Below are 23,131 nucleotides of genomic sequence, written 5' to 3'. Positions count from 1 at the left end.
GTTGTTAGCGCTGTGGCTGTGGTGGTTATTACTCTGGATTCAAAATACTCTTTTCACAAAAGTGAGTGAGCTTAGTACTTACTTGCTGTGCACGGCTGTTACTAGAAGTACATTTTGTGTTGAGTTTCTCACGACAAAGGAGAATCATGGACTAGAAAGGCATACTGCACGCGTGAATAATTCCGTCTTACCTCTCAGTGCTGGCATTGGCAATTCAAAACGCATGCGATTGAGAACTTGGTTTAACCTACAGAAGTCATTGAGTCTCTTTTCACAAAAGTTTAGTTATGATGATGTTTAAAACGTTTCTGATTGTTATAACCTAGTCTGGCGTATAAACGCTTGGTGAAACTTCGCAGCCTGTTTCCCTTTGTGCTTTCACCTGCCGTGGTAGCATAGTCTTATTGGGTGTCTTGTGACTATGCTGGAGGACGCAGGTACAACTTCCGGCCACGGCGGCCGTATTCGAATTGGGGGTAATCTGCAAAGAACATCCATATGGCGGTAGTGACACGTATAACTCTATCAATTGTATATGATCGTGCTTTCACGCATGGACTGCAGAGTGGTATCAGGTTTCCTAGATTGTTGAAAAATTAATTGTCATGCTTTTTTACGCGCCTCGTTGAATTCATGAGTGCCGTTGGTGCCCTGCGAAACTAAAAATGCGTGGGCTTACCAAGTATGTCGACACAAAAAAAGTCATTATTTTTGTACACTCTAAGGTAATCGACAAAGCAAGACTGCTTGGGAAGCAGAGCTCCTTGTATTCGTGACAGATTGGTAGTATGAAACAACACGAGACACATGGAAGTGTGCGGAGCATCGTGCGAGTGCCTGACGAGAAAAAAAAGAGAGGCTTTTACTCTACACTAATAAACAAAAAGAAAACGTCACGCCTGCATTGCTTACAACAATCTTAGGTAAAAGCAATCGCTCGTGACTGGCCGTGGCCGGCTAGGCTTGGCGTGCGCATGCGCGCGCGCATGACCCCCGTGATTGAGGAGAAACTTGAACGCTGAAGGAGGAACGTTTCTTCTTCGGTCCTTGTCGCGAGAGGGCGCGACAGGTAAAGCTCTCGAAAGGGAGGAAGTCGCTGCGCCGAAGGAGGAACGGAGCCCGTTTCTCCATTCTCGCTCCCTTTTTTTTAGAGTGTTCAATCTAGGTCTCCTCTTACATCCGTGGCAAGGAAGAGAACGACCACCATTCAGAAAGACGCTACTTTGATATTATGCGCGTGCAATCGATCACTTATACATCTACCAGTGTGTCCGATGTAGGACTTTCCCCAAGTAAAGCTGCATTTACACGACGGACAAAATCGTGATTCGACCCCGGGGATTGCGTAAGTGCCGTTCCACGCGCTTTTCGCACAGCCGCAACGCACGTGCCGGGACCCCTACCGCACGCAAGCGGGGGACAAAATAAGCCAATTGGCGACGCTCTTTCACCCACCCCTCACAGCATCGCCTTTGGCTTATTTGTCCCCCGCTTGCGTGCTGTAGGGGTCCCGGCACGTGCGTTGCGGCTGTGCGGGAAGCGCGTGGAACGGCCCTAATAAGTCATCATACTTCAACCATTCCCCATTACGATGAAGTACGTACAGTGCGAACTCAACCTTGGGATACTATAAAAAAGAGACACAGCCAAGCGCTGTGGCTCGTCTTCCGTATCGTTGTGTTGAGTTCGCGCAGCACGTACTTCAATATGCAAAACGAACTAGCCCAAAGTTTCACTCCTCGCTACGGTCCGCGCAGAGCGATTCGTGAAACGACCGAAGCCCAAATTCCAGTCGGGATCCTCGGGGATCAGTTTCAGTTTCAGTTTCAGTTTTATTGAGCATTTTCTTCACAGAGTTGCGAAAAAGAAAACGCAAGGATAAGAGCAAGCTGCTATGTTAGCAGCTTGACGAGGCTCCTACCCCTTTTCACTTGGCATTACAAAAATACGCAGAGCATAAAACATGAAAAAACAATTTGACGTCGATTTTCAAAACTTCAAGTAATTAGGAAATAAAAAGGAAATGCATCAAAATTACATCAGTTTCAGGTTTACATAAAATAAGCAAACCACGTAGAGAGAAAAACAACAAAAAAAAACAAAAGAAAACAGCGTGTGGTCAATCATGAAACAATGCACCCGTTGCTAAACGGCTACCAAAGTATTACAAAATGATTATACAACGTTTACAACACTGGGTATGCAAAAAGCACAAGTTTTAATGCACAAGGGAAACACTGACGAGTGAAATGTTGCATGTTTTACTCGTAAAAAAAGCAACGAAAAAAATGTCAAAGAAAGCAAACATCATAGGATGTCATGTTACACACGAGCACTATTATAGGGTGTTTCTTTTACATATAGTACTGTAGCCGGACAACTAGAAGATGCTAAACTAAACGCCGCCATTTTGGATGAGAAGGTTCTTAAGTTGTTTTTTATGTATATTAAAGATGTCGATGTTTTTATTTTCAAACATGTTAAAACAAGCTGGAATACAATTTCAATCTCCTCGCTTGTAGCATGAATTCTCCCCCGTCGTGTGAATGCTGGTTTCGGAGTGCTCAGAATCACGTCACCTGTCGCGTCACTGATCCGTCCGCGATTCGGTAGAGAACACGCGCGCTGCGATAAACAAATTTGCTCCCATGCTTATTTCCGCATACCGACTGTTCAGTTGTCTGGGTTTCTGTTTCTGCATAAGCTCACCGGTTTATTAGAGGCTGAAAAAACTACGTGTGTGTCATAATTTTCCGCGATCTTCTTTATTAATTCTGTGAGAGAATTTTTGTGCGTACGAGATGACAGCAAAGTTTTTTTTTTCTGTTTGAGCTCCCCCTGTTCTTATCAATGCATATTAGGTTTATAGATTCTTCACAGTTATAATACCTTTCACTTTGGATGAAACATTGATTTGATTTTGTAAGTGTAGGTTTGACCACTAGCGTCAGCACGGTTTCGTGCCAGTTCTTTGATTTCTGTCCAGTGGTACCGTTTTGGACACTGTCGAATTCCGCCATGTCGGCACATTTTGTAGTGGTGGAATTTTAGTCCACTCAGAGGGGCCGTGGCAGCCTTATTGATTCAGAGTTGACCAATGACGGAATTTGACAGCTTGACGGGATTCGACAATATTCAGAATAACGTCCCAATTGGGCAGTCTAATCGGAAGAACTGTCGCATTATAACTGACTTGATTCGCCTACACTGTCAACGGATTCGGCAAGCTGCTGCACTGATTCTGACTCTCTTGCTTTCCTGGCTTTCCCAAAGCTACGACGCAAGGAATTGTTGAACTTTCGAAGTAAGCTGCCTCCCTTCGGTTGACGCTCGCGATCTGCTTGCTGGCGCTGTAATTCTTGCGCCTTCCGCACTTGCTTCGCTGACGCTTCGTGGAGCTTCTCTACCTGGGACTGCATAACAGCGACGTGCGAATGAATCTCGCGAAGTTGCCTCTTCTGTTCTTCCACGGTATCCGTGATGCTGCTGACCGATGGTGTTGCGTCCCGGGTCGGATAAGAAGAGCTGGCGGAAGCTGCAGCGGCCTCTCCGGTGGCCGTGCATTCGTCTCCATTACAATGCACCGGCAGGTCTTTGAGGAGCACTCTCTCCCGACTTATTGAACACTGAATGGAGCGGAACCCGCAGTCCCTCTCGTAGTGCCGGAGCAGAGTTTCCACGGGGCCGACAAACTGGCAGCCTTTGTCTTCATTCCAGCAATGTGCCTGAAAAAAAGAATATCAGTAATCAAAAAAAAAAGAGAAAGCATCATCAGCGAGAAATGCTTACGATGAATGCCAGTAGAGTCTTTCGGCTGGTTATACGGTAATCTCGATCTGCATGCAGTATGTCATCGCCGTACCACTCCTCGTTTCTCGCTTGCTCTACTTTAGCCGCTCTGGGTTTCAGTGACAGTGCGTCTCCCGAAGTACATGTTGCTCATGGTAAGTCAGACCATTTGTTACAAGTTCATTGCTGAACAGCGCAAAGACGACGCAAAGCTAAAGAAGAACGCTCCCCCCCCCCCCAAAAAAAAAACACAATCACCGCCCAAGCAGCCAAGCTGGCTAACGGCAAGCCATTTATATACACCGTGTAAAGTTGGCGTAGAGTTACTGTATATGCTACCTTTAGGTAGCTGAAGGTAGCACATACAGTAACTACGGTCACACACACACACATACGCACACACACACACACACACACGCACGCACGCACACGCATATATATATATATATATATATATATATATATATATATATATATATATATATATATATATATATATATATATATATATATATATATATATATATATATATATATATATTGACGCGCGTATGTGCCAGTGGTGAGGACAACGAAGCAGCGCGAGTGTCCTTGGCCGAGGGCAAAAGACGAAGAAGTCGTTGCAGTCTGTTTCCTGCGATCCATAAATCGTATTTCTTTGAGGCGCTTTGTGTGCTCGTCAATCTCGCGTCGTCACACTGGTGGAGGTGCGGGGTACGTCTTCATGCTTGGCACCCCTTCGCGGACCCGACATTCAAGCCCGGAATCACTACCACCCGTCGACACACCAGTCCACCGTTCCAGCCGCCGTCTGCGAGGCCTAGCTCCCGAACTCAATCCCTTTCCAGAAACTGCCAGCAATCGCTTGCCTCTTTCAACCACCATGGCCACTGCAGCTACATCGCACATGACGCTTCAGAATCCCATGATTCCTGACTGCTTTCATGGTGAGACCTATGAAGATGCACAAGACTGGCTGGACCAGTTCGAACGCTGCGCGAAGTACAACCAGTGGGCCACCCCAGAAGACAAGCTCGCGAATGTGTACTTCTACCTGAAAGACAACGCCCAGACGTGGTACATCAACAGGGAAAGAAGCATGGCTACGTGGGATGACTTCCGCAACCAGCTGATTGACACCTTTAGTAGTCTTGACAGAAAGGAGAATGCGCAACGTCTCTTGGAAGTTCGAATCCAAAAACCAAACGAGAGCGTCGCTATGTTCGCCGAGGACATGACCCGTCTTTTCGGCAGGGCAGATCCCGAGATGCCGGAAGACAGGAAGCTGCGGTATCTAATGCGAGGCGTGAAGGAGCAACTGTTTGCTGGGCTTGTGAGAAATCCGCCAACAACAGTAGCGGAGTTCACGAAAGAAGCCACAGCTATTGAACGGGCCCTACAGCAACGGTACCGCCAGCAGAACCCGGTCAACGTTCGAGCGAGTAGCCCTGTTACGACTGCGGCGAGCCTCTGCGACAACGACAGGCCTCTGCGGGAAGTCATCCGGGAAATTTTGAGGGAGGAGCTTCGGCAGCTTGGTTTCATTCCAGCAACTGAACCGACGCCGGCATTGTCTTTTGTCGCTGATGTTGTCCGGGATGAGGTCCGCCAGGCTCTCTCTTCATTCGGCTATAATGGTGTGCGACGACATTTTACTTATGCTGATGCCGTCCGACGCCCCGTCGTCGCTCCTTCAGCGCAGCAGACCCCAATGACTGGACCACCACCAACCCTGCAAACACAGCCACTGTCTGCACCGACCCCTTTCGCAACCTCACCGATTCCTCCGACAAGACGAATGCCGTATAACCAACATGCCCCACAACGTAGCCCCACAACGTGGCCCAATAGTGAGTCTCCACTTACCTACCAGCGTCGGAAAACCGATTTGTGGCGTACCGCTGACCGTCGACCGGTATGCTTTCATTGTGGCGAAGCTGGGCACGTCTACAGAGTTTGCCGTTATCGCGACGCTCAGTACAAGAGATTTCCTCGCTACCCTGATTACGTTGCGTACGACGATCAACGCATGTACAACTACGCCCCTGTGAACACACAGCCGCAGAATCCAGTAATGCCCAGATCACGTTCTCCATCTCCTGCGCGGCCCAGTTCACCTAGTCGACGCAGTTTTGCCGACGTCACCAGGGGCAGGTCCCCTAGCCCGCGACGGGGAAACTAGACGCAGCGACCTCGGGGGGTGGGGTTGCCAATATTCGAAATTCCGAACAGCCCCCATTGCAGACAAGTGACAGCTCGAAGCCATCAAAACCGAAGACGACAGCAACGACTAATTCAACGAATGAGACAACTGGCGACGTAACCGACGTTATCAGCGCTGACCTCGTCGTTCATATTGACGGCCACCAAGTGACGACACTTGTGGACACTGGCTACCACTTTTCTATAATAAGCCTACAGCTAGCCGAAAGGCTAAGGAAGGTGAAAATGCCATGGCAGGGACCCAATATAAGAACTGCAGGAGGTCAGTTGTTGACACCGGTTGGAAAGTGCACAGCCCGACTCTTCATTGCTGGTTCCACCTTTGTCGCCACCCTCGTCATTCTCCACGATTGCTGTAAACAGCTGATATTGGGAATGGATTTCTTGCGCGAATACGGGGCTGTGATTGACATCCGTGACAGAAGCGTAACGTTCACTGTAAGCTCGGAGACTGCTACAGATAAGAAACACCAGCCACCTCGCTTCCGCATTGCCGATGACGACGTCATACTGCCGCCACGAAGTTGTTCTCTCGTATCCGTGCACTGTGACAAATTACAAAATGCTACTGGCATCGCTGAACACATCAAGGCGCTCGCATTCACTAGCGGCATTTCTGTTGCCAGGGCTGTCATCACTGTTACTGACGGATGCGCTGAAATGCTAGTGACAAATTTCAGCAGAGAACGCCGACACATAGTTAAAGGCACGGCTATTGCCTATTTTGACGAACTCTCGCAAACAGAAGATTGTCATTTAGTGGAGGAAGCAGCAGTGTCTACTATCACTACACCGACACCTGTAGGCTTTGGTCCAATGTTATCTCCCATTGAGCGAAACCGCCTTCTCACGCTGTTCAACAAGTTCCACGGCTGCTTCTCATCCACATCAAGAGTTGGTCAAACGGCACTGACGAAACACCGCATCATCACGGATTCCGATGTCAGACCCATCCGGCAAAATCCTTATCGAGTCGCCCCAAAGGAGCGTGAGGCAATTCAAAAACAGGTGAAAACGATGCTAGAAGATGGTGTTATTCGGCCGTCTAACAGTCGTTGGGCATCACCTGTAGTACTCGTCAAAAAGAAGGACGGTAGCTTGCGTTTCTGCGTCGACTATCGTAAGCTTAATCAGATCACAAAGAAGGACGTTTACCCTCTGCCGCGTATTGATGATTCATTGGATAGACTACGAAACGCACGCTACTTTTCGTCTATGGACTTAAAAAGCGGCTACTGGCAAATTGAAGTGGATGAGAGAGATCGTGAGAAGACCGCCTTTGTTACGCCCGACGGACTTTATGAATTTCAGGTTCTTCCTTTCGGTTTGTGTTCGGCGCCAGCAACATTCCAGCGTCTCACGGACACAGTTCTGTCGGGACTTAAGTGGCAGACCTGCTTGGTGTACCTTGATGACGTGATTGTCTTTTCAGCGACCTTCGAGGAACACTTACGAAGGCTCGAAGCAGTTTTTGAAGCAATACGCTTGGCCGGTCTTACTCTCAAACCAGAAAAGTGCCACTTCGGCTTCCACGAACTTCGATTCCTCGGTCACGTCGTGAGCAGCCAAGGGATCCGACCCGACCCGGATAAAATTGCCGCCGTGGCAAACTTCCCGACGCCATCAGACAAAAAAATCAGTGCGACGTTTTTTAGGACTCTGTGCCTATTACCGGCGGTTTATTGCTAATTTTTCGCGCATCGCATGGCCATTGACACAGCTTACTCGGGAAGATACCCCCTTCAGATGGGGCGAAGACCAACAGCAGGCATTTCACGAGCTTCGTCAGCGAATGCAAACACCCCCCGTGCTGGCCCACTTCGATGAAGACGCGCCGACAATACTTCATACAGACGCTAGTAATGTGGGTCTTGGAGCAGTGCTCGTACAGTCGAAGGACAACAACGAAAACGTGATCGCCTACGCCAGCAGGACGCTGTCCCGAGCTGAAGCTAATTACACTACGACGGAAAAAGAATGTCTTGCAATGGTATGGGCAGTCCTGACGGTTTCGTCCTTATTTGTACGGCCGCCCATTCACCGTTATCAGCGATCACCACTCTCTCTGTTGGTTAGTAAACTTGAAAGATCCGTCTGGCCGCCTTGCACGATGGAGTCTTCGGCTCCAAGAATTTGACTTCACTATTGCCTACAAGTCGGGAAAACGACACACCGATGCCGACTGTCTTTCTCGGTCTCCTGTTGAGCCGGCATCCCCGGACAACGACGATGACGACACGGCCTTTCTCGGAATTGTGGACACTGCCACCTTTTCTCAACAGCAGCGTGGCGATGCTGAGCTGCTACCACTTATAGATTACCTACAAGGGCGAGTGAATAGCGTTCCGAAGTCATTTGTGAGAGGGCTGCCGTCGTACTGCTTGCGAAATGACGTTCTTTATAAGAGGAACTTTTCACCCACCGGCAGCAGCTACTTGCTCGTCGTTCCTTCTTCGCTTCGCCGTGAGGTACTGCAAGCCTGTCACGACGAACCTACCGCTGGTCACTTGGGTTACGCAAGAACATTGGCGAGGATAAGGCAGAACTATTACTGGCCAAGACTTGCCGAAGTTGTCAAAACTTACGTGCAGGCATGTCTAGATTGCCAGCGCCGCAAGCCACCATCCATCAAACCAGCTGGCCTGCTGCAGCCTGTTCGAGTGCCGGCGACACCGTTTGCACAAATTGGCATAGATTTTCTGGGCCCCTTCCCAAAGTCTGCCACTGGAAACAGGTGGATAATCGTCGCCACGGATTACCTGACCCGATACGCGGAGACAGGTGCTCTGCCACGGGCAACGGCAGCCGAAGCGGCGCAATTTTTCATTGAAGCCATCGTCTTAAGACATGGTGCTCCCGCAATAGTCATCACCGACAGAGGTGCTGCGTTCATGGCCGAGCTTTTGGACACCATTTTTCGACTAAGTGGTACAGCTCACAGGAAGACAACGGCGTATCATCCCCAGACCAACGGGCTCACCGAACGCCTCAACAAGACCCTGGCTGACATGATAAGCATGTACGTAGATGTAGAGCACAAGAACTGGGACATCATTTTGCCCTACGTCACGTTCGCGTACAACACGGCTCGTCAAGAGACCACTCGGAAGACACCCTTTAGTCTCCTTTACGGACGCGAGGTTACAACAACGTTAGACGCAATGCTTCCTCATGAAAATGATGGCAATGAGACAGACGCCGAAGAGTTTACCCAGCTAGCAGAAGAAGCCAGACAACTTGCCAGGTTGCGAATCACCAAACAGCAAAACGACAATGCCAAGTATTACAACCTCCAGCACAGACCCGTCATATACAACGTGAACGACAAAGTATGGGTCTGGACACCTGTTCGCAAGCGTGGGCTTTCCGAAAAGCTGTTGCGAAGATACTTCGGACCCTACAAGGTTCTGCGACGCATTAGTGACGTCAACTACGAAATTGTTCCGGATGGCGTGCAGTGTTCAAAGCGGCGCAAACATTCACCAGAAATTGTCCACGTGCTTCGGATGAAGCCTTACTTTCAGTGACTAACTGTGCAGTTTTGGTTTCGCCTTGCTTCTCAAACGTTTAACATCGGGACAAGGTTTTTTTAAAGGGGGAATAATGACGCGCGTATGTGCCAGTGGTGAGGACAACGAAGCAGCGCGAGTGTCCTTGGCCGAGAGCAAAAGACGAAGAAGTCGTTGCAGTCTGTTTCCTGCTATCGATAAATCGTATTTGAGGCGCTTTGTGTGCTCGTCAATCTCGCGTCGTCACAATATATATATATATATATATATATATATATATATATATATATATATATATATATATATATATATATATATATATATATATATATATATATATATATATATATATATATATGTGTGTGTGTGTGTGTGTGCGTGTGTGTGTGTGAGGAGGACAGGCAATATGGTTAATCGGAAAGCAGGTATCTGGTTTGCAACCACGCCCTGGGACCTATTACTGGAGGCCCGTTTCCCTATACTTAAGCGCACTCTGAAGAACCCCGGATGGCATAATTTTTCCGGAACACGACACGCCTCAAAATCATATCGAGTTTCGGACACGTCAAACGATTGATATTATTATATCATCACTTCAGCAGTTGTCGGAACGGAAAGGTGATTCAACTATATACTCACCTTCAAAGCGTTCAATACCGTTTCCGGTAGCTGCATCGTCCGGAGCTCACCTTCCTCGCAAGACCGCTTATCGATGGGACACACCAACCTGCCCGTCGAAGTGTTCGCGTGGCGGCAGAGGTGGCACAGGACGTGCTCGCATGGCAGCATGGCCGTTTCCCTCGGGATGACGCGGCAGTGATCGCACGCGTGCTCGCGTGGTACTTCTCCGACTAGCCGAATGGGCCTCCAGTTGACGCCTACGACAGCGTGCTCGCTTAGTTGGTGCAGTAATACTTCGGGCTTAGAGAGTGACATGTCGGGTGTTGCCGTGACGTGCTGGTATGCGGAACGACTCGCCGCCACGACCAGTGGTGTCGTTATAATACCGGCCAGCTTATCGCGGGAATTCGATAAGTTTAGCGCGGAATTCGCATTATACCGGCGCCCCCGATTGCTTTCCGATCGCTTATTAGTAAAATTGGAGATATAGCAGCTGACTCGTATACGATTGTTTTTTTGAGGGTGCGCATTTCACTAGGAATGCGAGGACACGAGCCAAAATAAGCTAGACCTCTCTTTTTGTTTTATTTGTATCACCCGATAAGCACAGTGCTTATCGGTTTCGTGAATATTAGTCATGCCATCTCTCCTCAACCCCCCCCCCCCTCACCACGCGAGTAATACGTTCTTTGATTGCGCATCCAAAATTAAATTGAGGGGCCCGACTTTAAGCAAGTGTGTCGTCAGACGGCTCCTGTCGGTGTATACGCTTGTCAAACATTGCTCGCGCGAAATTGTTGTAGGCCCTGTATTGAGATTTGGGTGCACGGGAAAGAACCCCAGGTGGTCGAAATTTACGGAGCCCTCCAATACGGAGTCTTTCATGATCATATGGTGGTATTGAGACGTAAACCCCCCCCATATCAATCAATATCAATTAAACATTCCTTGCTGGTTCAAACGGAGAACGTTTGGGCGTGTTGGTTACTCATTTTTCACAAACCAGAGCGCACATAAGAACATGCGACAGAAAGAGATCAGGTTTCTGTTCCGTGTTCTTTTCTGCGCTCGGTTGTATGAAGAACGATTGCTTGCAGGCCCTCCCACGGTGTGTAGTAATGGAACTCGACTCACGACGCGAGGGTCGACCGTGGGATGGGATCTCGGCCGCGGCGGCTGCATTTTCGATGGAGGCGAAATTGCACGAAGCCCCTGTGCTTAGATTTAGGTGCACGGTAAGGAACGCCGGTTGGCCGAAATTTCCGGAGCCCTCCACTATGGTGTCTCTTTTAATCATAGCGAGGTTTCGGGTTTCTAAAATCCCACAATAACATTAGTAATGTTTGTTGCTATGCTTTACCTTGTCTGCTTTACCTTGTCCGAAAGTATGCTTTACCACCTCTGAATTACTACTTGTCCTTGCGGGCGATGTTGAGTCGAATCCCGGCCCGATGACCAAGACTGAGGCAGACACCTTTGCCGCTGCTTTGGAGCGAGAAACAAGCTCAGAAATTCCGTAGCTGCTGTTCAAGCTGACTGTAAATATTTCCAAAAGGGACAGGCGGCTGCTCTAGAAACTGTGCGCGAATATGCAGATAATGAAAAAAAAGCTTTGTGCGCTGATTTGAAACGCGCGAACGAAGAACGCGCCGCCGCGGTAGAGGAAATTAAACTGCTAAATACAAAGTAAGCAGTGTTGGAAACGTCTATAGCAACACAATCATCTGGCGTTGCTGAAACGTGTTTGGAAACATTGCGTGACATTTCTGCTAAGCTAAACAGAATAACTTCTAGGTGTTAAGATGCAGAAAATCGCATGCGATGATCCAACCTGATCTTTTTCGGAATAGCAGACGAGTTAAAGGAGAACTGGGCTGCCTCAGAAAGTAAAGTCTTGAAACTCTGCCCTGAAAGATTGAGCATGAAACTGATTGCTTCGAAGTTCGGAAGGGTACGCATATTAGGGAAATGTACCGAGAAAAAGGTGAGACCTATCATTGCGAAATTGATATTTTTTTCAAAGACAAGGGACGTATCTTGTCTGCTGCGCATAATAGGCTTAAGGGGTCTGGCCTTTCAATCCGTGAAGATTTCTCGCCGGCCACACGGCAGGCCAGAAAGCAGATAATCGATTTTGCCAAAGCACAAGCCCAGCCTTTTAGCCTATTGACCGATAAAGTACGAATAGGCGACGTCATTTATGTGTATGATAGCGCCAGTAAAGCAGTTGTTGCTTGCGAGAGATAGCAGCTTTAATTTCTCTCTCATTGACTGGGAAAACTTATCACCCACTTGTCTCACTTCCATGTAGTTCATTTCATCAGCTTTACACTTCAATTTGTTCCAAATGGTTACACAGCCTACTCGTGGCACAAAAATTTTACATCTAGTCTTCACTAACGCCCCCGAAACGGTTTGCGAAATTGTCTGCTTCAGTGACCACAAGCTGCTACAGCTTACTCCTAATATTCTCTTGCAATTTATCGGCGTCTGAAACAAAACTATCTATGAGTACAACAAAGGAGACTTTGACAAAATCAACAAATAACTTGAAAGTTTTCTCTTAGCGCCCTTTTACCTTCATTCTTGGCTCGTTCAGTGCAAGAAAACTGGCGTCTGTTTAAAGAAAATCTGTGTACATTAGTGGAGAAGCATATCCCGCTATCAGGATATCGGGCGATAAGCGTAACTCATTTCTCACCAAAAACCTTCGAAGGTTAAGAAATAAAAAAATGGCAGCATATCCACGGAGTGAATGATGGAGAGTGGGGCCAAGCATTCGTCCGTCCATGCGTCCGTCTGTGTGACCGTCCATGCGTCTGTTTGTGTGCCCGTCCCTGCGTTCTTTCGTGCATCCGCCCCTGCGTCCGTTCATGCGTCCATCCATGCATCTGTTTGTGTGTCCGTTCGTTCATCTATTCAACACTCCAAGTCCCACCATCTCGCATCTTTTTATCATATATTCCCCATATAGAAGCACCGCCATCCAGTGGACATTCCAAGGACTAAACGAGAGGTGGCACACGCACACTTTCTTACGGCCTGCGCTTTGGGTCCACTTCTCACCTTTAACCACCTCGAGTTCATGGTATATTCTAGTTCACTGTATTCATGGCACTGCGACCAAACGCTCGCTAAACCTTTCGAAAACCAAGGAGGTTACGCCCAGCGAGTATAACGTAGCAACCTTTCCCTGTCAGATAGGGCTCAATTTACATGCCAATGGCTGCTAATGAGAAATGAGAGACAGGAGAATTCGGCTTTTACTTTCTTACGGCTTGCGCTTCGTATCTACTTCTCATTTTTAACCACCTTGAGTTCATTCATGGTATATACAAGTTCATTGTATTCATGGCACTGCGGCTCAACGCTCGCTAAACCTTTCTATAGCTAAGGAGGTTACACCCAGCGAGTATAATGTAGCATCCCTTTCTTGTCCGATAGTGCTCAATGTACATGCCATTGGCTGCTAATGGGGATCCCAGCGTGCGCGTTGACTAAAAGCCGAATGCTCATGTCTCTCATTCCCCATTAGCAGCCATTGGCATGTACATTGAGCACTATTTTTTATTGTTAAACAACGCACAGAAGAAATCTCTCACTGGCACCACCTTGGAGGTCTAGTGTTATACCTATTTCGGGTATGTGCCACTGGTGGTTACATACGAGGGACGCCCAAGCCACGCCATAAGGAGCTTCGCCCCTAAAAGAAAAGGCTATACGCAAAGGCAAAGCGTACAAACTCGCCCGCGGCATGAGATATGTATAGCCTGTTCTTGAAAGAATATTGTTCAGCTTTAGTAGATGCCAATGATAAATACTTCACGCATAATTTACCATTACTACTCGAATACAACCCTCAAAAGTTTTGGCAGGTGATCTCACCAAATAACGGCTCACATCACATATCCTTATGCGACAGAAATCAAGTTCCTCTAAATGACAAGGACTGAGCAGATGCCTTTAATACGTTCTTTTCGTCCATATTGACCACAGAAGACCATTCAAAGATTCCGCAAGTCGCAGATCTAGATTACCAGTACATGGAATCCATCAACGTAATAGAAGAAAGTATCGCAGGTCTCATTACCAAACTTAAGCGGTCGAGTTCATCGGGTCCTGATAATATGAACTCCAAAAACTTATAGATTACCGTCGCAATATCTAGTAAAACATTGTGTCGAATCTTTCGCCAGTCTTTATCATCAGGTCAGCTTCCCTCAGACTGGAAAGTAGCATAAGTCGTACCAGTACACAAAAGTGGTAGTAAACCTTCTCCAGAAAACTACCGTCCGATTTCTTTGACCAGCATTTGTTTCAAAATGCTTGAACATGTCATTGCTTCGCATAAATATATCCGTCTGGAGTGCAATAGTTTTCTTCTTTGCTAAATAGCACGGTTTGAAGAAGGGCTATTCATGTGAAACTCAGTTGCTCGAACTCACTACAGACATACACTTTAACATGGATCATAACCTTCAGACAGATTGCCTATTTCTCGATTTCTCCAAAGGCTTCGACTGCGTAGCTCATTGCCATTTAATTTCAAAATTATCAGTTCTCAAACTACACAGCTTCACACTCTCTTAGAACCGAAACTTTCTAACAAACCGTCAGCAATTCACAATCGTAAATGATCGTACGTCATTTCTTACATATGTCACCTCTGGTGTACCATAAGGTCCCTTGCTTTTTTATTTACATTATAGATGTACCTGGTAAAATTTTCTCGTGCATGCGTGTATTTTTCAATGATTATATAATATATATACCGACCCATTGAGAGCCCTGATGATCACCTCATTCTACAGCATGACCTTCAGCTCGTTACCGAATGGTGCGATGCCAGGCAAATGAGACTCAACTCACCTAAATGTAAAGTAATGACATTCTCGTGTAAAAATTCAAATCATAGCTTTTGGCATTACATAAATACAAACTTAGTGCATCCGGCACCAGTGTACAAATATCTAGGCGTTAATCTTACACCAAGCCTTTCCTGGAAGTTTTATATCACAACCATATGCGCGCACGCTTCCAAATCCCGCGGGCATATTCACCGCAACTTGCGTAACTGCCCACCTGACATCCGGAAACTCACGTTTCTAACACTTGCACGTCCGCAGCTCAAATTCGCGTCTCCCATATGGTATCCTTATGAAGAATACCCAGTCGGCTTGGTAGAAGCTGTCCAAAATCGAGCTAGTCGATTCATTTCCCGCAATTACAACTATCAGTCAAGCGTAACGCAGATAAAACTCGACCTTTGCCTTCAAACTTTAAATAATCGTCGTGACATGGCACTGTTGTCGTTACGCCATAGATATGTTTACCAAACAAAAAAAAAGGCATCAGAGTTACCACTGGTACGCGTGTCCTGCACACCACGACTTCAGCTACAATCGCATCTATAGAAAAACTCACGCATTTAATTTCTCAGCTTTACCACGATCCATACGCCTATGAAATTCGCTTTCAAATGACACTGTTGCGCAAGCAGATAAGGATAAATTTAGACAACTCTTGACCCTACAGTATTCATCGTAACAAATATTCACAATCATGACATTATACATTGAGTCGTATCGCGTCACGGAAACTTTTTCCTTTCGTTGAGTGAAGTGTGTGCGAAGCTCCGTGCTACGAATTCCTTTCTACTTTGTTTTCTGGTTTCTATGAGTGCACAGGTGATGTACATTTTTTACACAACTTGCGTGCCGCTCTTTTTGCAAAAATTAGTATTATTTTTCATTACTTTCTGAGTATTGTTTTCTTAGTATTACTCTGTTAGTTAGTAGTTCGTGGCTTATTTTCACTTTTCCTGAGTATTGTTTTCATATTATTGCGCTGTTAGTTGGTAGTTCGTGTTACTCTTAGTATTATTTCGCCATGTAATTCAATTTGTTTTTCCGTCTCGCATGTACGTTACTGTTGCACTTTCCAGACTCGTGTATCGCATTCTTTTTCATTTGTTTTTGTGATGCTCCCTTCACTCAATGCTCCCCGAGGAGCCTGTAAGGTACTTGTAAATAAATAAATAAATAAATAAATATTCTTGTTATACAACAACAACAACAACATAATAATAATAATAATAATAATAATAATAATAATAATAATAATAATAATAATAATAATAATAATAATAATAATAATAATAATAATAATAATAATAATAATAATAATAATAATATAACATGCACAAAATGAGCAAGCCAACAATGCACGCGTAATTTATCTCTTGTTCCCGACAATACAACTAATATTAAAGTGTCTTAGACACCTCATGAAACAGGAAGCGTAACCATCGACGTCGTCAACGCGAACGGTTCAAAAACTGTCACTCCATCACATACGTCGTCATCGGATGATATCGTTGCGTGGGCGAATGTTGGTTGATTTCAGAGGCCCTGAGGCCACTCATTCTTTGTCGTTCACACTATCAAGTTACGGACGCATAACGTGGCTCTAGCACGCCTGCTTAGATAACGTCAGTGCAGTATTATAACTTAGAAGGACGGTGAATCGGGCACTTTAACAAAGATCGAGCAAAAAGGGTGTCTCTTTGTACTACAACAATAATCGTCATCGAACTTGCGTGCGCTTTCTTTCCTGAAAACTCGGCGCTGGTCCCTTTACTTTCGACAATGCTATACAACGCTGATAACACGCATCTCGATCGTGACCTAAATGTACATACCGGGTGCGCGGCGATAGCGCAAAGGAACTTGTGGGACCAAAAGACGTCTTTTTACTCAATCTTTTCTTAGAGTGCTATAGTTGGTACTCCATGGTAAGAAACGTAATATCGCGGAAGTAACGCAAGGGACGGGAAAAGAAGGGACGCAGACGAGCGCTAACGTTCACATTAGCTTCATTTGCGAAGCCAGTGGTACATATATGCAGGCTGTGTGGTTCCAGTGACTAACAGAACGAGTATAAGGCCAGACACCTGTCAACACGCATCAACCGAAAAGAACAGCGCGTGTACGGACATTCTGCTGATGCGTGATTGGCACGTACCTGCTTCTGATCGCTCTGTTAGTCACTGCAACCACAACCTGCATATATGTACAGTCGACCCCAAAAATTTGCGGACCGTGCGAGTGCGTGGCCAAAAGCCTCTTCGCGACATTTGCGCTACGTCAGCGGCGATCGACAGTACCCAGCGCCCGAGTCGCATCCCTCCCTTTATCTATGGCCTGTTTGCTTTCTGACTGGGTACAAGTAATTTTCAACCCTTGTGACGGTTATGCGGACTTCCAGCATGTCCTGTGGCGCTGTGCCTTTGCCGGTCCCCCTTTTCAACAAGAGGAAATGAGCAGGCTGATTAAGGCCCAGGGCTTCACGTCTCAAATCCTGGCCGTCCAGAGGGCTTGCGTGGGCGGTCAGGTTTAATCTAACCGTCCCCGAGTAGGCCTAGCCAGGTGACGCTGAGTTAACTAGCGTATATTGTGGACTTCAAGTTATTTAATTCACTCACTCACTCACTCACTCACTCACACACTCACCTTTCCCCTTTTAACGCGACGTACTTTTTAGCACATGTTTCTCCACGCTTCTACCTCGAGAGCAGTTTATGAGCATACCTGTTATCAGTCGCAATATTCGTCACAAAGAGATACCAAGCCAAGCGCAGGCCGTTCGAGGCACGCCGTGATAGCGTTCACCTCGCTATGAAAAATCTGACGGTCATATGTTGAACATAAGCGCTTCGCGTGAAAACTGCGAACTTACAATGCGCTTCGCGGCAGTAGAAAATTAAAAGGGCCAATGAATAACAAGAAGAGCCGTTTCCGGCCTAGAACTGCGGTCGACGGTAGATGGCGCTCTGCTAGGTGGCACGGACGGCGCTCTGCATAGGGTTCAGCATGCGTTCACGTAGTCCGCAAGCTTTTGTGGTTGACTTTCCTTTTTTTTTCCTCATCGCTTGTGTTACTTCAATGCTACAACGTTTCTGATGGCAACATTATAACACGGAGATTAATTTGTTTTGGTGTAATAACGACGTTGCTGGAACATTGTTTGACCTTTGTGCACCGATAACGAATTAACCGACCGGCGATGTCGATATAACACTCATAACAATGACGTGACATAACAAAGTTGATGTCCCACCATGTTGGTGCTCAAACGGGGCTGTTTCAGTACCATCAGGGCAAACCATCTATCCTTCAGAAGTAATCTTGCCGTTTGCATCTCTCACTTCAAACGAAGTGCGTTTAGACTGAACCAGTATCACCATCCTTACCTTTTTCATGTCGAACCAGAGTGCCAATTTCTTTCGGCTCACGTCCAGCCTAGACTATTTTAAACGCAAATATACATTCGAAATTTCGCATGCTCATCGTCGGATGCGCTAACGCACCCGGAAATCTCAAGGAGAGAAAGTGGCGCTGGCAGTCAAAATTTGCAAATGAGCTACACATTGCTGCTCAACGGCTTTTCAATGGAAGACAAGTGGTGAAAGCCTCGCCACTACTGTACGACAGGCGTGGGTTCATTAAGGAAGTTATATATCTTATCTTCTGCGCTGTTTCATTGATACCTTATTATCTCCACGCGGTTGATGTTCGAGCCCTAAGGGGCAGTCGAATATGTGTACTTCGTGTCACTGATAGTTTCGGAATGGTACGTGGTTTGAAAGATGCAGCTGTTTAAGCTTATAGCTCTGCCGATTCGCGGGCCTGGCTGAAAGCGGCTATCGGCCAAGCAGCTCCTTGTTTGGTATGTGGGGTTTAACATCCTAAAACCAACATGCGACTATCAAAGACGCCGTATAGTGGAGGGCAAGACTGAAAGTTGGGCTAGTTGGTGATACATTATGGGCAGAAACAGCGCACCAACTCACGGGATGAAGAGAAGAGACACAAACAAGCGCTTACTCTCAACTGAAGAATTTATTGAAATATACAAGTTATCTGAACACATAAGATAAAAACGCATAGAACGCCGGCCTTCTGTGCATGCTCTATGCGTTTTTATCTTATGTGTTCAGATAACTTGTATATTTCAATAAATTCTTCAGTTGAGAGTCAGCGCTTGTTTATGTCTCTTCTCTTCGTCCCGTGAGTTTGTGCGCTGTTTCTGCCCTTGATAGTGGAGGGCAACTGAAATATCGACCACCTGGGGTTCTTTAACGTGCACCCAAATCTGAGCACGCGGGTCTACAGTGTGCCCCATAGAAATTGCAGCCGCCGCAGCCGGGATTCAATCCCGCGACTTGCGGGTCAGCAGCTGGGTACCTTAGCCAATAGACCACCAAACGGGGCCTCTGCGACAACGACAGGCCTCTGCGGGAAGTCATCCGGGAGATTTTGAGGGAGGAGCTTCGGCAGCTTGGTTTAATTCCAGCAACTGAACCGACGCCGGCATTGTCTTTTGTCGCTGATGTTGTCCAGGATGAGGGGCGGCCATGCCATTATAGCAGCATAGTTTAGCCACGTACAGTACTGTATGGTAAGATAGTAGATAAATATACTATATAAAAAGTGGCCTTCGGAGCCTTTTTGCGGCCCAGTAAGAACGGGTTTGACCAACTACTCGACGGCAGACCCATGCTCGCTTTTATTACTTTTTTGATACACATAATAGCCGCCTCAAGTGGATAGTGATTACCCAAGCTTGGCATCAGTTTTTTTTGCAATGAGTAACATTTATTGATTTGAGCAATTTTACATATTCGTTCTACATCATGTCCCGCTGAGGACGTTTATTGTGTTACGACAGAAAACAGTAAAGTGTGACTAGAAAATGCTGTCTTTCTGCATTTGTTTTGCGCAGAAAGGCACATTCATGTGGTTTAGATCTACTGTACATGTATTCCTTCTGTGGAAGCATGGGTGTGTAGCGTAGTGGTAAAGACACTCGCTATCGAAGCATAAGGGTGCGGGTTCAAATGCCAGCGTCGGAAAGGCAAAAAAATATTTGATTTATGCTGGAGACATTCGGGTCTGACCAGCCACTCGTGGCGCTGAAAGCAGCGCAGTTGCTTGGCCGCAGGGCCTTACGGGAGTGTCCACCCTTTATGTAAGTATGTTTCTATGTGGTAAAAAGGCGGAAAACGGGAGCGAGGGAGAGGATCAGGAAAAGGAGAGAGAGGGTAGAACCAGGGGGCGGAAACTCGCATGCTGATACGCAGTGGCAGCGCCGCCTTTATTGCTGGCGGCTGCCACGCACCCTACTGGAAATGAATCGCGAACATAACATTTCTTTCATGACGTCACTATTGAGGTTATCAAATAAAGGGAAATGATGAAAGAACCGGGGGGAGGAGGAGGGTTGCCACGGAAGCTCTGCATCTCCGCTTCGCATGTAAGCGGAATGCGCTAGTAGCTTCTTTCGGGTCCACAGGCGGCTTGGGTCATGCGGCCATTTGTAAGATTTTGTTTGTAACAAGACAAATCTATTTTTTTTTGCATGGAAACATCTGCGATATGCTTCGCTGTCAGTGAACAATACTCTGCTCCGTACTCACTCGTGAATCGTTTTCACCTGTGCTAGTTGTCAATGTGTGCCTTTCGGTTCCACGTAACCCTTGAACGCTCAGCTATGGCGTTCCGAAGTCTACTTTGGCGTTGTGCTGGTCGTATCGACGCGCTTAAAACAAACGGATGAAAGATTTACACGGGGAAACAGCAAGAACACAACACGGGCGCTATGACAGCCGTAGACCTATGCATATCTTGGCTTCTTTCGCCTTCTTCTGTTTAGAAAGAATGGCTACAGTATAAAGAACCATGCCGAGGCACCCTCGTAATTTCATATACACCCCGTACTCAATGAAAAGAAGGCCATTTCCCGGTTCTGCCTAAAAAAGAACACAAAAGACAAATATTGTCACTTTCCGCGTCTTGTTCGCGCAACGCCATCTCTTGGGTGCCCTTAGTAGTTCCATGCGTAGCCGCTGCTTACCTTTCGTACCGTTGTCAAGGATACTTTCTTTTCTCTAAACTGGTTCTCTAAATTATGGCGTGGCCGGCGTCGCGCCGCTTGCACGACTCACCGGATCCACGAGAGCTTTATCCAAGAGAGCCTATAGCAGTGCCTCTAGCGGGAGCAATGAAACTAGTGTACACACCGTCAACAACGGACAAGGCGGGAGCATAAGAAGCTTGACGAGTAAGCCCTTAAAACTCCGCAATTTGAGGGCAGTCTAGGGCGTCATCAATGCGTGCCAGGGGATAAACTTCCTCCTTGCACATGTGATCTCGTTTGCTTGCCGATAACCCACGCACAATCTTATGGAGCCGTCTTCTATTCTCACGAGGACCACCGGAGAAGAAGCCCAAGGACTGTGTGAGTGCTGGATGACGCCCCATTGAAGGATGTCGTTGAAGTGATAAGTGATGACGCCACGCTCTGCCTGTGAGACACGTTAGGCACGTTGAGCGCATCATGCATGATCCGTGTTGACATGATGAGCGACAAGTGACGTGCGTCCCAGGCAAGGTTGGCCGTGGTCGAAGTCGGGGTGTAAACGGTTAAGTAGTTGAAAAACGCAATTGCACTGGTCTTGCGCAAGTGTGGTATCCACGCTGCGCAAAAGAACGTCTTCGTCAGATAGTGAGGGTGCGGCGGTGGCAGCAACACCGTCCACAGACATGGGCGTCGTATCGGAAGGGGCGTCAAAAGGGAAGACGGCATTGCACAGCGAGCGTGCTAATCGGTACGGCACTTCGTGTTATCAGGAAGGGGACATATTCGTGTTATTAGTTTATTTTCCGGCACCTGGTATCTACAAAGCGTGAGCGGCCGGTGATAACGAGCACATTATCGGCAAATGTCAAGGCAGGAGCAGTGAACGTTATCGCACTCTCGATAACGAAACACAATGGGGGGCCTCTTTCAACCTGTTCAGTGAATGCGTCAACCGAGCTGCGAGAGACCCACCAGATAGCGCTAAGTTCTCGAAAAAAACGCCCCTTCCACGCTTGAGTCGCCGCGTCTGCAGCATTCGTGTCTGTCCTTACACGCACCATGCCAGATCTTGAGAGAGTGCACCGTTTTCGTGAGCACCCCATCGCAGGCGTCAACTGGCGACCGACTCGCTTTGTCGCCGAGGTTCCCAGTTCGCGTGTATGCGGCCTCTGTCGCATGATTCCGAAGAGGATTGTGCTGTTGCCATGCGAGCACACTTTGTGCCAGTCGTGCTACGCAGCAAGTTGGCAAGGTTGCAGCGGGCTGTGTCCCTTGGATCAAGAGCCGTTCGAGGAAGCGGAATGCTCGGACTGTGACTTGCCTACCAGGAAATGGAATGCTTTGAAGGTGAGGCAATCGTTTCGGCTGCTTCTCAGAAAAGGGTATTGCACCTTTCTAATGCGGGGAAATTAGAGGCGCGCGAAGATTGGCATTGACGGGCATGACCAGCCACTTTGTTTTTATTTTTTTGTTTTCCTTTTTATCCTTTTCGTAAGTTCTTCCCCTTTCAGATCGAATAAGTGAAACGGCTCTCATCACCTGTGGCACATACCCGCCTACCGGTGGCACATACCCGCCCGTGGGTATGTGCCAGTGTTTAACAGGAAGTGTTTGACAACGTACGCAGCGGGATTGTGACATTATGCAATTCTCGACTAGCGCGTCATATTCGTGAAACCATCTTACCCTATCATGCTAATTTTCGTTCACGCTAGGTTAGGGGGGTGACCACGAGAGCACGGAAGCGTAAGCGGATAGATAGATAGATAGATAGATAGATAGATAGATAGATAGATAGATAGATAGATAGATAGATACGCTCAAAGTCACCGAAGTTCACTAAGAAATGCTTTGCATTTAAAAAGGAGAAATGAATTGGAGCACAAACAAAGTGTACTTGTTAATTTTGAAAGAATCGGCGCGTACTTTAACCAGTCCGACCGGGTCAAATGCGGTCTAGCGGGAATCACTGATCGAGAGGTAATCGTACCTCTAGTGTATATTTCCTCTAGTGTATATTAGGCAACTCAATGTTGCAGCACACAGAGCCACCTCTTGCGTTCGTGCGT

The 23,131-nt window shown here is 47.1% G+C and overlaps 2 protein-coding genes across 7 annotated transcripts in view; one reads left to right on the top strand and one right to left on the bottom strand.

Moving 5' to 3' along the window:
* The window catches only part of LOC119185752 (uncharacterized), a 96,346-nt gene that overhangs the window by 64,006 nt on the left and 9,209 nt on the right, over positions 1 to 23,131 (top strand). The window contains exon 1 of one of the 6 annotated variants that reach the window (XM_075873383.1): positions 21,238 to 22,409. The exons of 2 other annotated variants lie outside the window; for them this stretch is intronic. In XM_075873383.1, coding sequence (XP_075729498.1) covers positions 22,122 to 22,409 — 288 coding nt within the window. In that variant the 5' untranslated portion in view covers positions 21,238 to 22,121. Of the gene's footprint in view, positions 1 to 21,237; positions 22,410 to 23,131 lie in introns of those variants that run through there. 3 more of the 6 variants (XM_075873386.1, XM_075873387.1, XM_037434641.2) reach the window with 3 other exon arrangements.
* Positions 1,809 to 10,519, bottom strand: LOC119186886 (uncharacterized). Its single transcript, XM_037435254.2, has 2 exons — positions 10,161 to 10,519; positions 1,809 to 3,725 (listed from the first exon to the last, which is right to left on the bottom strand). Exons 1-2 carry the CDS (start codon positions 10,455 to 10,457, stop codon positions 3,183 to 3,185), a joined length of 840 nt encoding a protein of 279 aa, XP_037291151.2. The 5' UTR covers positions 10,458 to 10,519; the 3' UTR covers positions 1,809 to 3,182.

This window comes from Rhipicephalus microplus, chromosome 9 (genome assembly GCF_043290135.1).
Source record: "Rhipicephalus microplus isolate Deutch F79 chromosome 9, USDA_Rmic, whole genome shotgun sequence".
NCBI classification, from domain to species: Eukaryota; Metazoa; Arthropoda; class Arachnida; order Ixodida; family Ixodidae; genus Rhipicephalus; species Rhipicephalus microplus.
Note: the sequence above shows the minus strand (reverse complement) of the source record. Positions and strands in the feature narration are given on the sequence as shown.